The sequence below is a fragment of the Microcaecilia unicolor genome, unplaced genomic scaffold (assembly GCF_901765095.1).
Source record: "Microcaecilia unicolor unplaced genomic scaffold, aMicUni1.1, whole genome shotgun sequence".
In the NCBI taxonomy this organism is placed as follows: Eukaryota; Metazoa; Chordata; class Amphibia; order Gymnophiona; family Siphonopidae; genus Microcaecilia; species Microcaecilia unicolor.
Window position 1 is genome coordinate 162,331 of NW_021963615.1, and position 18,112 is coordinate 180,442.

At 44.6% G+C, this 18,112-nt stretch overlaps 2 protein-coding genes across 15 annotated transcripts in view; one reads left to right on the forward strand and one right to left on the reverse strand.

The window, feature by feature from the left end:
• Positions 1-18,112, forward strand: part of LOC115459508 (E3 ubiquitin-protein ligase TRIM39-like) — a 675,517-nt gene that overhangs the window by 110,862 nt on the left and 546,543 nt on the right. The gene's annotated exons all lie outside the window — the stretch shown is intronic.
• Positions 1-18,112, reverse strand: part of LOC115459511 (E3 ubiquitin-protein ligase TRIM39-like) — a 601,987-nt gene that overhangs the window by 65,310 nt on the left and 518,565 nt on the right. For 2 of the 6 annotated variants that reach the window (XM_030189325.1, XM_030189327.1), the window contains exons 3-5: positions 13,989-14,219; positions 13,197-13,219; positions 9,926-10,035 (exon numbers count right to left, since the gene is read on the reverse strand). The exons of the other annotated variants lie outside the window; for them this stretch is intronic. In XM_030189325.1, the coding sequence (XP_030045185.1) occupies positions 9,926-10,035; positions 13,197-13,219; positions 13,989-14,219 (364 nt within the window). The remainder of the gene's footprint in view (positions 1-9,925; positions 10,036-13,196; positions 13,220-13,988; positions 14,220-18,112) is intronic. 6 annotated transcript variants of the gene reach the window in all.

Genomic DNA, 18,112 nt, shown 5'->3' on the forward strand with positions numbered 1-18,112 from the left:
CTTGTACCCCTTCCTTTCGTAGGAAGGCCGCGATGACCACCATTACTTTGGAAAAGGTCCGCGGAGCAGTAGCCAACCCGAATGGGAGGGCTCTGAACTGGAAGTGTCGTCCCAGGACTGCAAAACGCAGAAAGCGTTGATGAGGAGGCCAGATGGGAATATGCAGGTACGCTTCCTTGATGTCCAAGGATGCCAGACCTCTCCTGCCTTCACTGCCGCTATAACAGAGCGGAGAGTCTCCATGCGAAAGTGCCGCACTTTCAAGGCCCGATTGACCCCTTTGAGGTCGAGGATAGGCCGGACAGAACCTCCTTTCTTTGGTACCACAAAGTAAATGGAAGTAACGTCCCTTGCCAAGCTGACTTTCTGGCACGGAACGACCGCACCCAGGCGGATCAGATTGTCCAAGGTCTGCTGCACTGCCACAGCTTTGACCGGAGACTTGCAGGGAGAGAGTACTAACCCGTCTTTTAAGGGTCGGACAGAACTCTAGCTTGTAGCCGTCTCTGATGACTTCCAGCACCCACGCGTCTGAAGTTATTGTGGTCCACTCGCCCAGAAACGAGGACAGCCGTCCTCCATCTGCACTGGGGCGTGGACCAAGGCCCCGTCATTGGGTACGAGACCCTGGGGGAGGACCGGAGGGAGCACCTCCGGGACGGCGGTCTCTGCGAAAGGAATGCTGCTTGGGGGAGAAATTCCTCTTGAAGGAAGAAGGGGCAGAGGAGCCCGACTTGCCCGGGCGGTACCGACGGGCTTCCTGCAACCGTCCTCTGAAGGTACCGGGACGAGTACTAGCCCGAGCCCTGACCTCTGGTAATTTCTTGCCCTTAGACGTGCCGAGATCGGTCACGATTTTGTCCAGCTCGACCCCAAAGAGCAGCTTGCCTTTAAAAGGCAATCTAGCCAGGCGGGATTTAGAGGCGTGGTCAGCAGACCAATGTTTCAGCCAAAGTCACCGCCGCGCAGAGATTGTCTGAGCCATGCCTTTAGCTGAGGCCCTCAAGACATCATACAGCAAGTCTGCCAAATAGGCTAAGCCCGATTCCAGGGCCGGCCAATCAGCCCTCAAGGAATGATCCGAGGGGGAAGCCCGCTGCACCATAGTCAGGCACGCCCTGGCCACATAGGAGCCGCAAACTGAGGCCTGCAAACTTAAAGCAGCCGCCTCAAAGGACGACCTTAAGGCCGCCTCCAATCTTCTGTCTTGGGCGTCCTTCAGGGCCGTGCCACCTTCCACCGGCAAAGCCGTTTTCTTAGTCACCGCAGTGATTAAAGAATCCACGGTAGGCCACAGATAGGCCTCACGTTCACTCACAGCCAAAGGATAGAGGCGGGACATAGCCCTAGCCACTTTAAGGCTCGCTTCCGGGACATCCCATTGAGCCGAAATTAAGGTGTGCATGGCATCATGCACGTGGAAGGTTCTAGGCGGGCGCTTCGTCCCCAGCATAATGGCAGAGCCAACAGGGGCTGAGGGAGAGACGTCCTCCGGAGAGGAAATCTTCAAAGTGTCCATGGCCTGTAACAACGGTTGGGCAAATCCTCTGGGCTAAAAAGCCGTGCTGCAGAGGGGGTCATCCGCTCCATCCGAGCGGGGATCTAATCTCCCCAAGGAATCCGCAAGGATCGTTGGGAGACCTCAGACACGCTGCCCTCATCTACATCGGAGAAGACAAAGTCCTCCAAGGCCTGGGAATCAAACCCGAGGGCGTTACCTCTGGGGAACCTCAACCTCTTTAGACGAGGGAGCAGGGGCAGCGTTTTGCATGAGGAAAGCCTGATGCAGCAGCCAAAACAAACTCGGGGGAGAAACCCCCAGACTGTGCACTTCCGCAGCCTGGGCACCAGCCCTAGACGCACCCTCAACCGGCGCTCGCACGAGCGGGGGAGAGACATGCCTGCGCATCCAAAATGGCGTCCGGCGCGACACTCCGCGAAGGAGCCGCGCGGGAAGAACGGCGCTTAACTTTAGCCGCTTTTGTGCCGTCGCCCCAAATTAAGGGCGTTCATTGGCATTAATGTCTCCAACCTCAAGGGCGGCCCACGAAGAAGCCGTCCGAGCCGCTGTGGCCGGCCCAAGATGGCGGAGGCGAGGAGCGGGGGATGGGCGTTTATGGCGGGAAAAACGCCACGCCGGAGTAAGGACCGGGACAGTCATCGGTCACTAAACTGTCACCCATCAAGGGCGACATCAGGCTGTAAAACCCCCCGCATCCCCTTTAGAAGCGCTCCAGCGATCCGGGGAGCGACCCTTGCGCCCTCGCCCTCCGACGCCATATGCCACGAGAAGAATCGGGGAACCCCCTGCCCGCTATAAAAAGGTAAAATTACCTGCTTGCCGCTCCGAGCTGTAACGAACTGGTGTCCCAGTGAGTAGCTGCAATGAACGTTTAAATAAAGTCGAAATAAACGCCTTTAAGGACGTTTAAAAATTTATTTATTTTTTTTTTTTTAACGGAGCCAGCGGGGAGGGGGGAGAAAAAGGAGGGACCTGGCACCACCAGGTTTGCACTTGCTCAAAAGAGCCCTCAACCCCAGGCCTCAACAAAACCTAAGGATTAGGCTTGGAGGCCTAGCCAGAGCTGCTGCTGTGTGTGACCACCACCTGCTGAGATAGAGAACATACAGGAGTTTCCGGCAGCACATGACCACATATAGGGAGGCAAAAGTTTGCTCTCTATCTCCACCTGCTGGTAGATGGACACAACCCACCAGTCTATGGATTGATCAGCTTGATGATATGGAAACACCCCTTGCCTGGAATCAGCTGTCGTGACATCACTGACGTCAGTGCATTCTAAACTGCCTAGCAGACCACCTCCGAGGGAGCCACGGTACCAGGCACATTAGAACGTTGGAGGTGAGAATTATTATATAGGATACCTTGTATTGTCATGTAGTATTTATGACAGATCATAAAAGACAGATTACATAGAAGTGCAATGAGTCCCTGCCCTACTGAGCTTACTGTCTCACTTTAATATACCTCTTGGTTATTGATAGATCAGTAGATTTTTGTGTTATTCACTATTTATTCACAATATCCTATACCATCTGTTGCTTTCACTATGTCATTGAAAACCCTCTTTACATTTATAGGTTCTAATCCCATCTCTGTTAAACTGAACCTCACCTCACATTCACAGGGTCTGATCTGTACAGTAAAGAAAGAAATCCTCAAACTATAATATTTCTGTAGCAGTGATTGGTTTGAACCATGTTTAATACAAATCTGTAAAATCTTCCACCTCTCACAATCCTGCCAGAGACTTCAGATTAAGGGGTCCTTTACTATCAGCGGTAAAAAGTGGCCTGCGGTAGTGTAGGCGTGGGTTTTGGGCATGTGCAGAATTATTTTTTCAGCGTGCCTAGGAAAAAAATTGCCTTTTTGAAATTTTTGCCGAAAATGGACGTGCGGCAAAATCAAAATTTCCGTGCGTCCATTTGGGTCTCAGACCTTACCACCAGCCATAGACCTAGCGGTAAAAATTTGGGCGTCAGATGCCACTTGGTGTGCATCTGCTACGCGCATCCAAAATAAATATTTTCCAGACATGCGTAGTGGACTCACACCAAAAATCACGTGGCCTAGTAAAAGGGGGCCCTCAGAAATAAATCAGGACAGAAGCTGGATTTATGAAATCATAAGGAAGAGCAGCAGAGCTTCCCAGAATTTATTTGTACATAAGAGTTTGATAACAAACTACAAATGTCAAGCAAGAGAGAGTCTGGGAATGTTAATCCTGAGTCCTGCTGTTTAATTCCAGGCTGGTACCTGGCGGATTCTCAGAGGAATTTCAGAATCAGTCCTGAAGAAAGATCGGAGTTTCCCTGTGAAGGAGTCAGTGACGGTGAAGAGAGATGAGATTTATCTCTGCATCATAAAACGAGACCTTTCCTGCCTCATAGTCCAGCAGAATCCCCACTGCCCGGAGTCTCTGACTCAGGTGGAGCTCGGTCACAGGGGAGGTGAGGGCCAAGCATCTCTGTTATTCCACAGCCTCACTGTCCAGAATCCTTCCTCAGGTGCCAGTGTGATCCTCCCCTTCGTCTTCACAGAGTCTTTACACACTCCCAATATCCAGTAACTCACATCCCCCAACCTCCACCTCCACCTCCACCTCCACCTCCCAGTAATGTCTCCCTGAAGTGAAGCCCTCACTCCCCAGCACACAGAAATAAGTATCAAATCTCTGAGGAGTGTCCCACACAATCTGTCTTGTGTTTTCCCTTCTGACACTTTTCCCATCTTCAGACAGGACAAGATTACGACCAGCAGTTTCAGGATCCAGAGTCAGATTTACTGCAGAGAGGAGACACATTAATAACATGAGCAAAGACATCTCATTAGCTTATCACACACCCACCGCTAACCCTCATTGGCTCCTCACACTCCCAGCTCTAACCCTCATTGGCTTCTCATGCACCTACCTCTAACCCTCATTTGCTGGTTCTTCAGTCAATCACTTTTTCTATGGCAGATGCTCTGCTATTGGCTATTATCACCTTCTTGTCTCAGATTGGATTTATCTCATTGGATATCAGATTTTCAGTGTTCCCTACTGGAATGAGTCTATTCATACCAACGAGGTTGGATAAAAACAGGAGATGGGATCACATCAAAATGCTGAAGCCAATTAGGTTAATCTCTGTTTCCCCTCCCCAACTCAGCCATCGTCCCTGTACTCTCAAAACAATTTATAACAATTCTGAACAGGCATGCTGGGCCCTCACCTCCGCTGAGGACCCAGCTCCCCCTGAGAAAGAGACTCTGGGCATGGCTCTGAAAAAACCTAATAAAAAGGGGAGTTTTGAACAGTGAAATCAGAGGCTCGTCTACGGGTGGACGCACTGCGTAGAACCACATTTATACTCTTGTGTTCTGCTACACCTTCAAATCCCTCAAAGTCCATTATGCAGTCTGACCAAGTTTTTTTTCCAAATATTGTTTATAGTAGGCTGTGTGACGCAATCCCAGGCTATCCCAACGTAGTATTATTGCCACTGTCTTCCAGTAGTCCAGCATGATGGCTTCCTCGTCTGCATCTACAGCTTCATAGGCCTTGCTGTAAAGCTCCCGCATGTAGTGGCACTGGAAAGCCTTTATTATTGCCTGATCGAGGGTCTGGATGATGGATGTGTTCGGGGGAATGAAGAGAACCACATTATTGGGCTGTGCATTTTCTAGGTCTGCACGACAGTGTACTGGTGCATTGTACAAAATCAGCAGTACCTTGAAGGCAAGGTTCTTGCAGTGGAGATACCGTTCAACTTCTGGAACGAAACAGTTGTTGGACATCATCCAAGCTTTGTAGTTCCATCTCCAATGGACTGGCATATTGTATACAGGTAAAAATAAGTACCTGTATACAATATGTAAGCTGCATTGAGCCTGCCATGAGTGGGAAAGCGCGGGGTACAAATGTAACAAAAATAAAAAAAAATAATTCAGGTTCTTTCCTTTAGGTGCACGAGGATTTTGGGCTCTGTACAGAGGCCTGCATTTGAAATCACCTTTGGCATTGGTGCACAACAACACGGTAACATGATCCTTAAATGCCTTAAAACCAGGGGCTTTGGCTGCCATTTTCGTTATATCTGTCCATTTGCCAGCCTGTTTGTAAAACAATCCAGTCTCATCGATATTGAAGACCTGCTCTGGCACATAACCCTTTTTTTCTATCACACTTAGCAGGGATGTTTTAAATTCTTCTGCAGCTTCGTTGTCAGCTGAACCTGCCTCGCCACAAAGGCTTACTTTTTTTAAGCGCATACCTCTTTTAAACGCGCAAGCAGCCAGAACTTGCAGAAAAGGGTTTCACGTTTTCATGACTCTGGGTGTCGTATTTATAAATCTGTTTGGCTTTGATCTTCACAGCAATCCTGTCCACTGTGCACTTTTATTTTGTAATCCACCATTTGCATTATGCACAAATGTAACCACTTTTCCATCTTTCCTACTGACTCAACACATAGTAACATAGTAGATGACGGCAGAAAAAGACCTGCACGGTCCATCCAGTCTGCCCAATAAGATAAATTCATATGTGCTACTTTTTATTTGTACCTGTCCTCTTCAGGGCACAGACCGTATAAGTCTGGCCAGCACCATCCCCGCCTCCCAACCACTAGCCCCGCCTCCCAAACTCGGTTAAGCTCCCAAGGATACATTCCTTCTGAACAGGATTCCTTTATGTTTATCCCACGCATGTTTGAATTCTGTTACCGTTTTCATCTCCACCACCTCCCGCGGGAGGGCATTCCAAGTATCCACCACGAAGCGCACGAAGCACAGATGTAGTTTTGGAACTTTCTGGTTCTGCTTCTCAAACAGACCACTGAATCTCTTCCTTTTTTTGCTGGATGGATCAGCTGACTCATTAAATTTTAATGTGTGGCCAACGGCAGAAACAGACATGCCGGAATGGAGCATATCCAACACACCTATTTTGTCACTAAGACACATCACATGTTTCTTTCTCTTACAATCGGTACATGAAAATTGTAACTCACCCCCTGGATGCTTAGCGGCCATTTCCAGAAGCAGACTATCATTCAGATGGAAACAGTTTACTAAGGTGCGTTTGCATTTTTAACAAGCCCACAATTAGCGTGTAAGTGCACGTAGGGATATTGTAGGCACATAGACTGTTAATGAGCGTACATAGTTAACACATATTAAAAACGCTAACACGCCTAACCTCTTGGCTGCTCTAGGAAACTTGGTGGTTTGGTATAATTATTGTATATCAGATTCAGTTACCTGTATATCTGCCACATTCCATCCACCAATCTGCATTAAAATAAAGATGAACAATGATCAGATCTCAGACAAGAGAAATAAGTACAATGATATAAAAATTATTTTAGGGGTGGACAATGATAAAATTTTTAATTGTGATTAATCGTTTGATGAAAAATTTTAATTATGCAATTAAGCGTGCTTAATCACAGCATTTTGGGCATTAAAGAATAAAGTTTCAAACAGCCTTCACCCAGTTGTTCTCATGCCCCAATGCCCAGCCTTCACCAAGTTTCTCTTCCCCACCACCCGCATTTACCTGTACAGCTCGTGCTCAGCATTGCCCCAAACTCCTCGTCTTCCCCTGCACAGGGGTCAGGCTCTGAAGATACTTGAGTCAGGGAGTGGAGGAAGTTGGGGAAGACTTGCGGTTTCAAGTCTCACAAGACCTTCCCCACCTTCCTGAACCATGCAGCTCAATGTCTGCAGAGCCTGTCCATGCAGGGGAGAGAAGGAGTTTGAGGCAGCTCCGAGGAGGAGAAAAAATCCTGAGCCCTGCTGTAGAGGTAAGCGTGGGGGAGGGGTGGATCAGAGTTAAAAAAAAAAAAAAAAAAGGCAGAATTAAAAAACATGGTATGTGTTAAAACATTAATGCTTTAAGGGAGCTTTTTACCAAGATGCAACCCAAGGGGGCCTGTGCTGCCTTCGCTGTGTGTTTTTTGCCACACGGCCATCTGGGGAGCAGCCCTTACTGCCACCCACTGAGATGCGACACTGCCCGATTACCGCCTGATACACCCTTAGTAAAAGGGGTCCAAATAGTGTTATTAACAAATTAATTGCCCACCTCTAAAATACATATGTTACTAAATGAACAAATTTACCAAATACTGCATGATGTGATATGTAAAAAAACAAGAGAGAGAGAGAGAAATGTTAGAGATTTTAAATTATCAAAATGTCCCTCAATGATCTTATAAATACATTCATACATAAGAGTATAACACATTTTCTGCTGCGTATCCCTGTACAAGTCATTGGTGAGGCCCCACCTGGAGTATTGTGTTCAGTTTTGGAGGCCGTATCTTGCTAAGGATGTAAAAAGAATCGAAGCGGTGCAAAGAAAAGCTACGAGAATGGTATGGGATTTGCGTTACAAGACGTATGAGGAGAGACTTGCTGAACTTAACATGTATACTCTAGAGGAAAGGAGAAACAGGGGTGATATGATACACACGTTCAAATATTTGAAAGGTATTAATCTGCAAACGAACCTTTTCCGGAGACGGGAAGGCGGTAGAACGAGAGGACATGAAATGAGATTGAAGGGGGGCAGAATAAGGAAAAATGTCAGGAAGCATTTTTTCACGGAGAGAGTGGTGGATGCTTGGAATGCCCTCCTGCGGGAGGTGGTGGAGATGAAAACGGTAACAGAATTCAAAAATGCGTGGGATAAACATAAAAGAATCCTGTTCAGAAGGAATGGATCCTCAGAAGCTTAGCCGAGATTGGGTGGCAGAGCCGGTGGGGGGAGGCGGGGCTGGTGGTTGGGAGGTGGGTCTTGTTCTGGCCAGACTTCTACGGTCTGTGCCCTGAAAATGGCAAACAAATCAAGATCAGGTAGTTCACATGAAGTAGCACATATGAGTTTAAATTGTGGGGCAGACTAGATGGACCATGCAGGTCTTTTTCTGCCGTCATCTACTATGTTACTATCCAGCTTATAATTGAAAAAGAAAGATGCCTATATTGCGACCCAAATCGGGAGATAGACGTTTATCTCACAAAAACGAATAAAGCGGTATAATCGAAAGCCGAATTTGGACGTTTTCAACTGCACTCCGTCGCAGATGCAGACAAAGTTGATGGGGACGTGTCGAAGGCGTGGTGAAGGCGGAACTGGGGCGTGGTTATCGGGCGATCAGAGATGGGCGCCTTTCGCCGATAATGGAAGAAAAATATGCGTTTTTAGCGAGAATTTAGGGCACTATTCCTGGACCCTGTTTTTCCACGAATAAGGCCACAAAAAGTGCCCTAAATGACCAGATGACCACTGGAGGGAATCGGGGATGACCTCCCCTGACTACCCCAGTGGTCACAAACCCCCTCCCACCACAAAATATGCCGTTTCACAACTTTTTATGTTCACCCTCAAATGTCATACCCACCTCCCTGGCAGCAGTATGCAGGTCACTGGAGCAGTTATTAGGGGGTGCAGTGGACTTCAGGCAGGTGGACCCAGGCCCATTCCCCCCCCACCTGTTACAATTGTGCTGCTTAAAGCTTAGTCGTCCAACCCCCCCAAACCCACTGTACCCACATGTAGGTGCCCCCCTTCACCCCTTAGGGCTATAGTAATGGTGTAGACTTGTGGGCGGTGGGTCTTGAGGGGGATTTGGGGGGCTCAACACCCAAGGGAAGGGTGCTATGCACCTGGGAGCTCTTTTACCTTTTTTTTTGTTTTTGTAAAAGTGCCCCCTAGGGTGCCCGGTTGGTGTCCTGGCATGTGAGGGGGACCAGTGCACTATGACTCCTGGCCCCTCCCACGAACAAATGCCTTGGATTTATTCGTTTTTGAGCTGGGCGCTTTCATTTTCCATTATCACTGAAAAACAAAAACGCCCAGCTCACAAGTTGTCGAATAAAACATGGACGTCCATTTTTTTCGAAAATACGGTTCGGTCCGCCTCTTCACGGACCCGTTCTCGGAGATAAACGCCCATGGAGATAGACGTTTTTGTTCAATTACACCCCTCCACATAAACAACATTCATATTCCCACCCCAAACCATTCCCTTTTTCACTCCCCCCCACCTTAAGCAACCATAATAATGAGAAACAAAATGCATAATTAGTGTGATATTGACTGGATAATATGCTAGCTGTGTTTTTTTATATGGCTGGCCACCTCTAGATTACAAGACTGGTGCTCTAACCACTTGGCCACAGCTCCACTTACTTGGATGTCCCTCCCTTTCGATTATACCGATTTCGCCGGATTTAGGAGATGGGCGACCATCTCCCGATTTGTGTCGGAAGATAGCCGCTCTTCTCGTTCGAAAATAAGGTGGACTGTGTCCTTCTGTGGGGTGAACAGTTATTTCTGCACATTTTTACTGGAATCATCTAGAGCATTTTTTAAAGAGGAAAAAACAAATTAAAAATAGACCAATTCCTCACCTCCAAATTTTGTAATCCATTTCTTCAGCTGTTGAGGATAGCTCAGTTGGACATCCATTTTCAGATCAGTAGAAACAACCTCCGGTTCCAGAAACTTCATTTTCTCACACCTGTGTGTTAGAGAGTCACTGGGATTATTCTGGGAGATGGTCACACCCAGGGGACAGAGATATGAACAGTGGAAGGAATGAAATATACCACCAACAGTCACTCCTCCACTGTATCTCAAAAAAGGTATAGAAGGGCATTTTCTAAATGATGTCAAAGTCTGAATAGGAAAAAAGGCCATTTTCACAAAAGAAAAATGTCTATCTTTTTTTTTTTTTTTTTTAAATACCGTTTTGAACAAGGTTTTGTGATTTGAACATTTTGTTTTTTGGTCCATTCTCGAAAAAAAAAAAAGAAACGTCCAAGAGCAAAACACACAAAATCAAGGCATTGGGATGTAGGAGGAGCCGATACTTTTAGTAGACTGGTCCCCCTGACATCCCAGGAAAGCAGTAGGTCACACTAGGGGGCACTGCAGTGGACTTCATAAAATGCTTCCTTACCTTGTCTGCTGAGCCCTCCAAAACCCACTACCCCCAACTGTACACCACTACCACAGCCCTTACGGGTGAAGGGGGCACCTATATGTGGGTTTCTGGTGAGATTTGGAGGGCTTACAGTTTCCTCCACAAGTGTAACAGGTAGGGGGAGGTAGGAGCCTGGGTCCACCTGTCGGCAGTGCACTGCACCCACCACTAGACTACTCCAGGGACCTGCATGCTGTTCTAATGGACCTGAGTATAACATCTGAGGCTGGACTAGAGGCTGGCAAATAGTGCATTCAAGTGTGGAGGAGATATAAAGATAACATCATCGGCTTAATTTTCTGACAGAAAATGATACATTCAATTAATTTAAGGAGATGTTGCCTCAAGAAGCCCCCGGCTCGATTATATTACGAGCTCATGAGGGCTGGACCGCTTCATCATTGGCAACACTCCCACATTCTTAGAGCAGCCTGTCCCAAACATATGTGCTAATACTCTTTTTTTCTTTTTGTATACATTTTTTCTTTTTTCTCCGTGTTGAAAGAATGTAAGGTGAGGATACAAGCTGATTGGTTGAGCCAATCATTTTCGTCTGACGTAAGAGAACCTTTAAATTCGAGGAGCCATCTTTATTCTAAGCTGGTCCGTTTGAAATGTTTGATCCTTCAGCTGAGGTGTTTTGTAAAGTATATCTTAAGAGAAACAAGTTATGTAGAGTTGTATGAAGGTTTCAATATCATAATATATACATTTTTCTGTTTTAGTTAGACGCAGACCACTTGACCCTGAAGCAGGCGACGAAACGGTGGCCATTGTTGGTCTTGGTCGCGTTCAGCATGTTACTAACTAAAGAAGGATTGGACCTTGCAAAAGCTAAGTAGCTGTTACGTTTAACTTTACGATTGCCCATCATATGTTAGAAAAAAGAAAAAATTTATACAAAAAGAAAAAAAGAGTATTAGCACATATGTTTGGGACAGGCTGCTCTAAGAATGTGGGGGTGTTGCCAATGATGAAGCGGTCCAGCCCTCATGAGCTCGTAATATAATCGAGCCGGGGGCTTCTTGAGGCAACATCTCCTTAAATTAATTGAATGTATCATTTTCTGTCAGAAAATTAAGCCGATGATGTTATCTTTATACCTCCTCCACACTTGAATGCACTATTTGTTAATAGAACCAGAAGGAGATTACCTTTATATTTATTTATTATAATTTGTCGATTATATCTAGAGGCTGGCAAGTCATGTTTTTCATCACATTTTGTGGGGTGGGAGGGGGTTAGTGAGCACTAGGGGAATGGGGAGGTCATCCCTGATTCCCTCCAGTGGTCATCTGGGTATTTAGGGCACCTTTTTGTGCCTTATTCGTTATAAAAACAGGTCTAGCTCAAAAACGTCTAAGTTTTAGTCCAGGAAGATTTTGTTTTGTTCCGTTATGGCTGAAAAACATCTAAGTCTTAGGAACACACAAGTCCCAGCCTGAACAAGCCCCTGACATGCCCCTTGAGATTTGGACGCACTTCTGACGGACTTCATAGAAAGTACTAATTTGGGTGTTTTTGTGAGAAAAAGATCCAAATGCTGCTTTATGCCACTTTTTAGATGTTTTTCTGTTTTGAAAATGAGCCCAATAGCGGAATTAGAAAAGGTTCAAAGAAGAGCGACTAAAATGATAAAGGGGATGAAACTCTTCTCATATGAGGAAAGGCTAAAGAGGTTAGGGCTCTTCAGCTTGGAAAAGAGACGGATAAGGGGAGAATGAGTAGAAGTAAATCAGTTTTTTACTCATTCCAAAATTACAAAGACTAAGGGACACTCGAGGAAGTTACATGGAAATACTTTTAAGACAAATAGCAAGAAATATTATTTTACTCAACAAATAGTTATGCTCTGAAACTCTTTGCCAGAGGATGTCATAACAGTGGTTAGTGTATCTGTGTTTAAAAAAGGTTTGGACAAATTCCTGGAGGAAAAGTCCATAGACTGCTATTGAGAGAGACAAGGGAAGCAACTACTTGCCCTGGGATTTGTAGCATGGAGTGTTGCCACGATTTGGGTTTCTGCCAGGTACTTGTGACCTGGATTGGCCACTGTTGGAAGCAGGATACTGGGCTAGATGGACCATTGGTCTGACCCAGTATGGCTTCTTTTATGTTCTTATAATCCACAATACGACACTGTATCCCATCCTATGACATTTTATTTCCTCAGGAAAAATTCATGGGGAACTTTATCAAATGTCTTCTGAAATTTCAGATAAACAGTATCAACTGGCTCACCATTATCCACATGCTTACTCACCCTTCTAAGAAATATCAATACATTTTTATAGAATTACTTTGTTATGGACAGCGTCAGAGCAGAGACCATCCCCAGCAACTCCTTCTGCACTCAATCCCACCTCCTTCTCTCCCATTCTTAATTCCACATGCACTACTAATCATTTCTATAGCACTACTAGACATATGCAGCACTGTACACATTATATACAGGTACTTTCTCTGTCCCTAGGGGGCTCACAATCAGTTTTTTGTTCCTGGGGCAATGGAGGGTTAAGTGATTTGCCCAAGGTCACAAAGAGCTGCTGTGGGACTTGAACCCAGGTTGCCAGGATCAAAGCCCACTGCACTAACCATTAGGCTACTCCTCTCCCTTTCTCCAATCAATTAATTCCCTTCTTTCTTACTCAAAATCCATCCAGCCGCATAGAAAATGACAGAAAACTAACTTGTACCTGCTCAGAGCATCCTTCACGTCCTAAAGGGAAATGAAACAGAGAATATTTCTAGTTAGATTTCACAGTTTACGAGAACACATTATACATTAGGATACTCTACTCAAAGCTCTGCTCAATCACAAAACAGCTACAAAATTTTGATGCCATTTCTATGATCAGCATCCAAAAATCTATAAGAAACACCCAAACTCATTATGGAAACAAGTGTATCAGCCTATTTCAAAACTACCATTTATCTCCTAAGTTGTAGAGAAACTGATACTTGGGCAACTTTTCAAGTCCTTCATGCCCATCAATCAGACTTTTGGATGGGGCACAGTACTGAAACCTCCTTAGTGGCTCTGATCCGTGATCTGCATGTAGAGGCTCTCAAGTGCCTGGTTTGGGCAGAGGTGGAGTTGTGATGTCTGGGTGAAAAGGTATCAAAAGTGGGGTAAGTGACTTATTTCTAGCAGAGGGATATCAACTGTATAATCTTGCAAAATTTCAGCCTCAGGTATGGACTAACTACATCTTTAAAAAATATGAAATGTTTACCCACAGTTTTTAGGCTGTAGAACATGAAAAACATCAACGTTGTGAAAAAGTTGTATAATCCCTCTCTACTGACCCTACAGTATACAAAACTTTCGAAAATGAAAGTTGCCCAATTTACCCCTCTGATTTGGTAAGTGCAGCTGCTGGCTGAAAAATCAGCCATTATGTAAGATATTTCGATCTGCTACTTGAATTCCCTGATTCCTCCTGGAAGATCTGTAACCTCCTTAGAAATAGATTTGCTAATCTCACCTTCAGTAACTCGTTGGTCGGCTGCTGACTCTTCTCCTCTATCTCGGTGATCAGCTGCATGAGGGAGGAACTTTGCTCTTCTAGCTGGGTCTCATTTTCCGTGATTCTCTGGAGAATCTTCTTCTCTTCCTCCTCCAGTCTCGAGAGAAGGATCTGCTTCTCCTTATTCAGAAACTGGTGTAACTCTTCAAACTCAGACTCCACTTTCTGTCGTTTGATCTGTGTCTCACTCTGGATTAAACATGGAAAGATAATTCTCAGTAACAGTACAGTGATTCTGGATTGAGGTCTTTCCATGAACAAGAAATCTCTGTTGTTGTCAGCAGGACAAGTACAAGTGTACTGAGCACCCTAGATTACCTTACCTTCTCCCACCCAAACCCATATTCCAGACGTGAAGTGGCTCCATTACCCACCTCTCAGTGGTGGCTCTGGTACAGCATTTCCTCCTTTAACAGTCGTGACTCCAGCACAGCCTTCCTCCTCTCACCACCCACTCTTTTCCCAGCCTTCCTCTCTCACCATACTCAGAAGCTTATCCCCCTTTCACAATCCTCATCCCCTGCTCAGCAACTCCCTCTGCCTCTCTGCACTGTACCCATTCCGGTACCCATAGGAGCCAACTCTGTTGGTGCTGTGGGTGCTTGAGCACCCCCAATTTTGAGAAAATTCCTTATATGTGTCCAGGGAGGGGTTATTTCCACTGGGTTTAGCACCCCCAATAATTTTGTAAAGTTGGGTCCTGTACCACTGTTGTCCCCATATTGTCTCTAAGTGAGCAGAAGAGGGGTCTCCCTGCTCTCCTGCTCTTACCCCTTACCACAAGCAGCCTCCACTTCATTCTTCCCAAGCATCTACCCCCTGCATCTCCCCATTCTCTCCCTTCCTCAGTATTCATTAGCATCTCGTTCTCCTCTCTCTTCTTCTGGTATCTAGCCCAAGCTTTTGTACATTTTGTTGAGTAGTGGTTCTCCACGGTTGTGGATAAGGGGGAGGAGGGAGGGGATGAAGGGGTGTTGATTCTTTAAGAATTAGTTTTCTGGCTACTGCTGTTAAATTTGGCTATATTTTCAATAAAGCTTTGAAAAATTCAAGAAAACAAACAAGCAAAAAACCCCAAAAACAACAAAGTAAGTGGTCACAGACCAGTAGATCCTGTGATTTAAATGTAGTTACAGTGCTGTCTCTAAAAAGAAGGTGGAATGGTAGGAAGCTAGGGTTAGGGTACCCTCACTTCACCCACTGGCTGTGCAGAACCTCCAGCTGAAAGAGCTTAAAAATCTCCAGCCTGAAGTTCTACCTTTCTAGTCTCATTTTCCTGAGGACCACTGAGTTCACCTAACACCAGCTCTGCTGAGCTTTGTGACACCAGAGGATCCAGAATCCGCAACTATATCCTGGAGCTCTCAAACCCAATCAACAGTTACAGGTTATAAATGGTTAAATTAGATGAAAATGAGCTTCCATATCACAGGAGTTATTTCAGATTGAAATCTGTATCCTGGAACTCAGTTAAAAGGCATCAGGACAGACCCATCCCTGAATGAGCAGAAATGTACATGTAAAAGTCAGTGAATGTCACCAGATCAGTCCTTACTATAATGTCACAGTTCAAAGAGCGGATTACCTCAGCTATGATGTGATGAAAGCACCAAGGGGCAATTCTATAAACTGGCACCAAGAGAGAGGTACAACTATGGGGTGCACTTAATGTCATTTATTTAACCATTTCAGGACAAGCGTAAGCCTTATAGAATAAGAGCAGAAAACTAATAAGATGTTATCAGCCAAATCCCTCTAATTTTATCATATTCCTATGGGTGTCTTAGTTTTTTCAGTATTCTTTGCTTGAACTTTCACTTAAATTGTTTTGAAATCAGTCTGGTATAAACAAGATACTTTACAAGTTTTTTCTTTTCTTTTGCATTTTCTTCCTCCAACAGGTCTCATTACACTCAGGGTGTTTCTCAATAAAGTATCTTAGATTCTCAGATTTAAGTAAATTCTCTTTATGTCACACTCTAGTGTCTGTGTATTTTTCTCAATCATTTATCTCTTTTTATCTTTCAGTGACTTCCAGGAAAATCCTTCTTTCATGGGCCAGTATTGAAAGATACCCCTCCTCCTCCTCCTCAGGTAAGTATGAAAGGGTCGTCTTCTGTTATTCTCCCCCTACTAGCCTATCTATAACAAATACAAGAATCCTATCTTTCTATTATTTATATGTTCTATTGTGCATCTTTTTCTTCAATAATCTGTTATCTAACTCTTTTTATTTAAAAATATAATCAATAATTCCTAACTTTCCCACCGAAGAAATGAATCTTAATATTTTCAAGTTATCACTCAACCTTTTTAATCTCTCTGTTCAGTCTCACTATATATATATATTTTTTTTAAATTCTTGTCTCAGAAGATGCGATGATTAAATTGTTCAGGAATTAATTAAGATGCTGAATATTGACTATATAATTCCTTCTTGTCCTGCCTTATTTTTTCTTTGATATCTCAGCTGGTAAATTGCTGTCTAACAGGCATTTTCCAGCTTTTCATGCCTTCACAGAGATCTGAATGTATTTCCAGTGAAACATACTTCATTATTTTTATTTTTTATTACATTTGTACCCCGCGCTTTCCCACTCATGGCAGGCTCAATGCGGCTTACATATTATATACAGGTACTTATTTGTACCTCAGGGTCCTGTTTACTAAAGTGCGTTTGTGTTTTTAGCGCGCCTACACTTAAAGCATGCGCTAACCATGTAGGCGCCTATAGGGATATTGCAGGCACATACATGGTTAATGCACATACATGGTTAATGCACGTACATGGTTAACTTGCAAAAAATATTAACGCGCCTATAACACTGCTTAGTAAACAGGGCTCCCAGTGTTTTTTGGTACATTTGTATTCCATATTTTTTCACATATTTGTAGACTCAATGTGGCTTACATAGTTCCGGAGGTGCGATTGCAAACTCCGGTGTAAACAAATACAAAGTGATGTAATGGTAAAGTTCATGTGGTACAGCCACATTAGGGAACAGTGCGACTGAAGAGTTGAGTTGTGTCCATACTGTTATTAGTTGTGTTGTGTTGCAGTGAGCTGGCATTTATGTTGGATTTTATTTATTTATTTATTTATTGCATTTGTATCCCACATTATCCCAACTTTTTTGCGGGCTCAATGTGGCTTACAATTCATCGTGGATATGGGAAATAGAAGGGAACATACATTTATTATTAACAGAGTTTTGGGTTAAATGATAGTATTAAAGCAAAAGATAGTAAGAAACATTTCTGGATAAGTCAAAGATTATACAGTTACATGTGTTGATCTTTGTTGTATATCTTGTCGAAGAGATAGGTTTTCAATAGCTTGCGGAAATTTGTCAGTTCATAGATCATTGGGGTATGTCTTTTTGAAGAGGTTTGTTTTCAGTTTTTTCCTGAAGTTTAGGAGGTCATTCGTCTCTTTCAAGGCTTTTGGTAGTGCATTCCACAGTTGGGTGCTTATATAAGAAAAGCTGGCCGCATAGGTAGATTTGTATTTGAGTCCTTTAAAGCTAGGGTGGTGGAGATTTAGGTATGATCGTGTTGATTCAGATGTATTTCTAGTTGGCAGGTCAATCAGGTCAGCCATGTATCCCGGGGCTGTGCTGTGGATAATTTTGTGGACCATAGTGCAGAGTTTGAAGGTGATACGTTCTTTGATTGGGAGCCAGTGTAGTTTTTCGCGAAGGGGTTTTGCACTGTCGTATCGCGTTTTCCCGAAGATAAGTCTCGCTGCCGTGTTTTGAGCAGTCTGGAGTTTCTTTAGGATTTGTTCTTTGCATCCTGCGTTTATTCCGTTGCAGTAGTCTGCATGGCTTAGTACCACTGATTGTATCAGGTTGAAAGACTATTTACATTTTGAGTGTTTATTTGAGTTGATATTCTTGAGACCCTAGCAGGCTTATTTTCGAAAGAGAAGGACGTCCATCTTTCGACACAAATTGCAAGATGGACATCCTTCTCACAGGGTCGCCCAAATCGGCATAATCGAAAGCCGATTTGGGCGCCCTCAACTGCTTTCTGTCACAGGGATGACCAAAGTTCATGGGGGCATGTCGATGCGTAGCAAA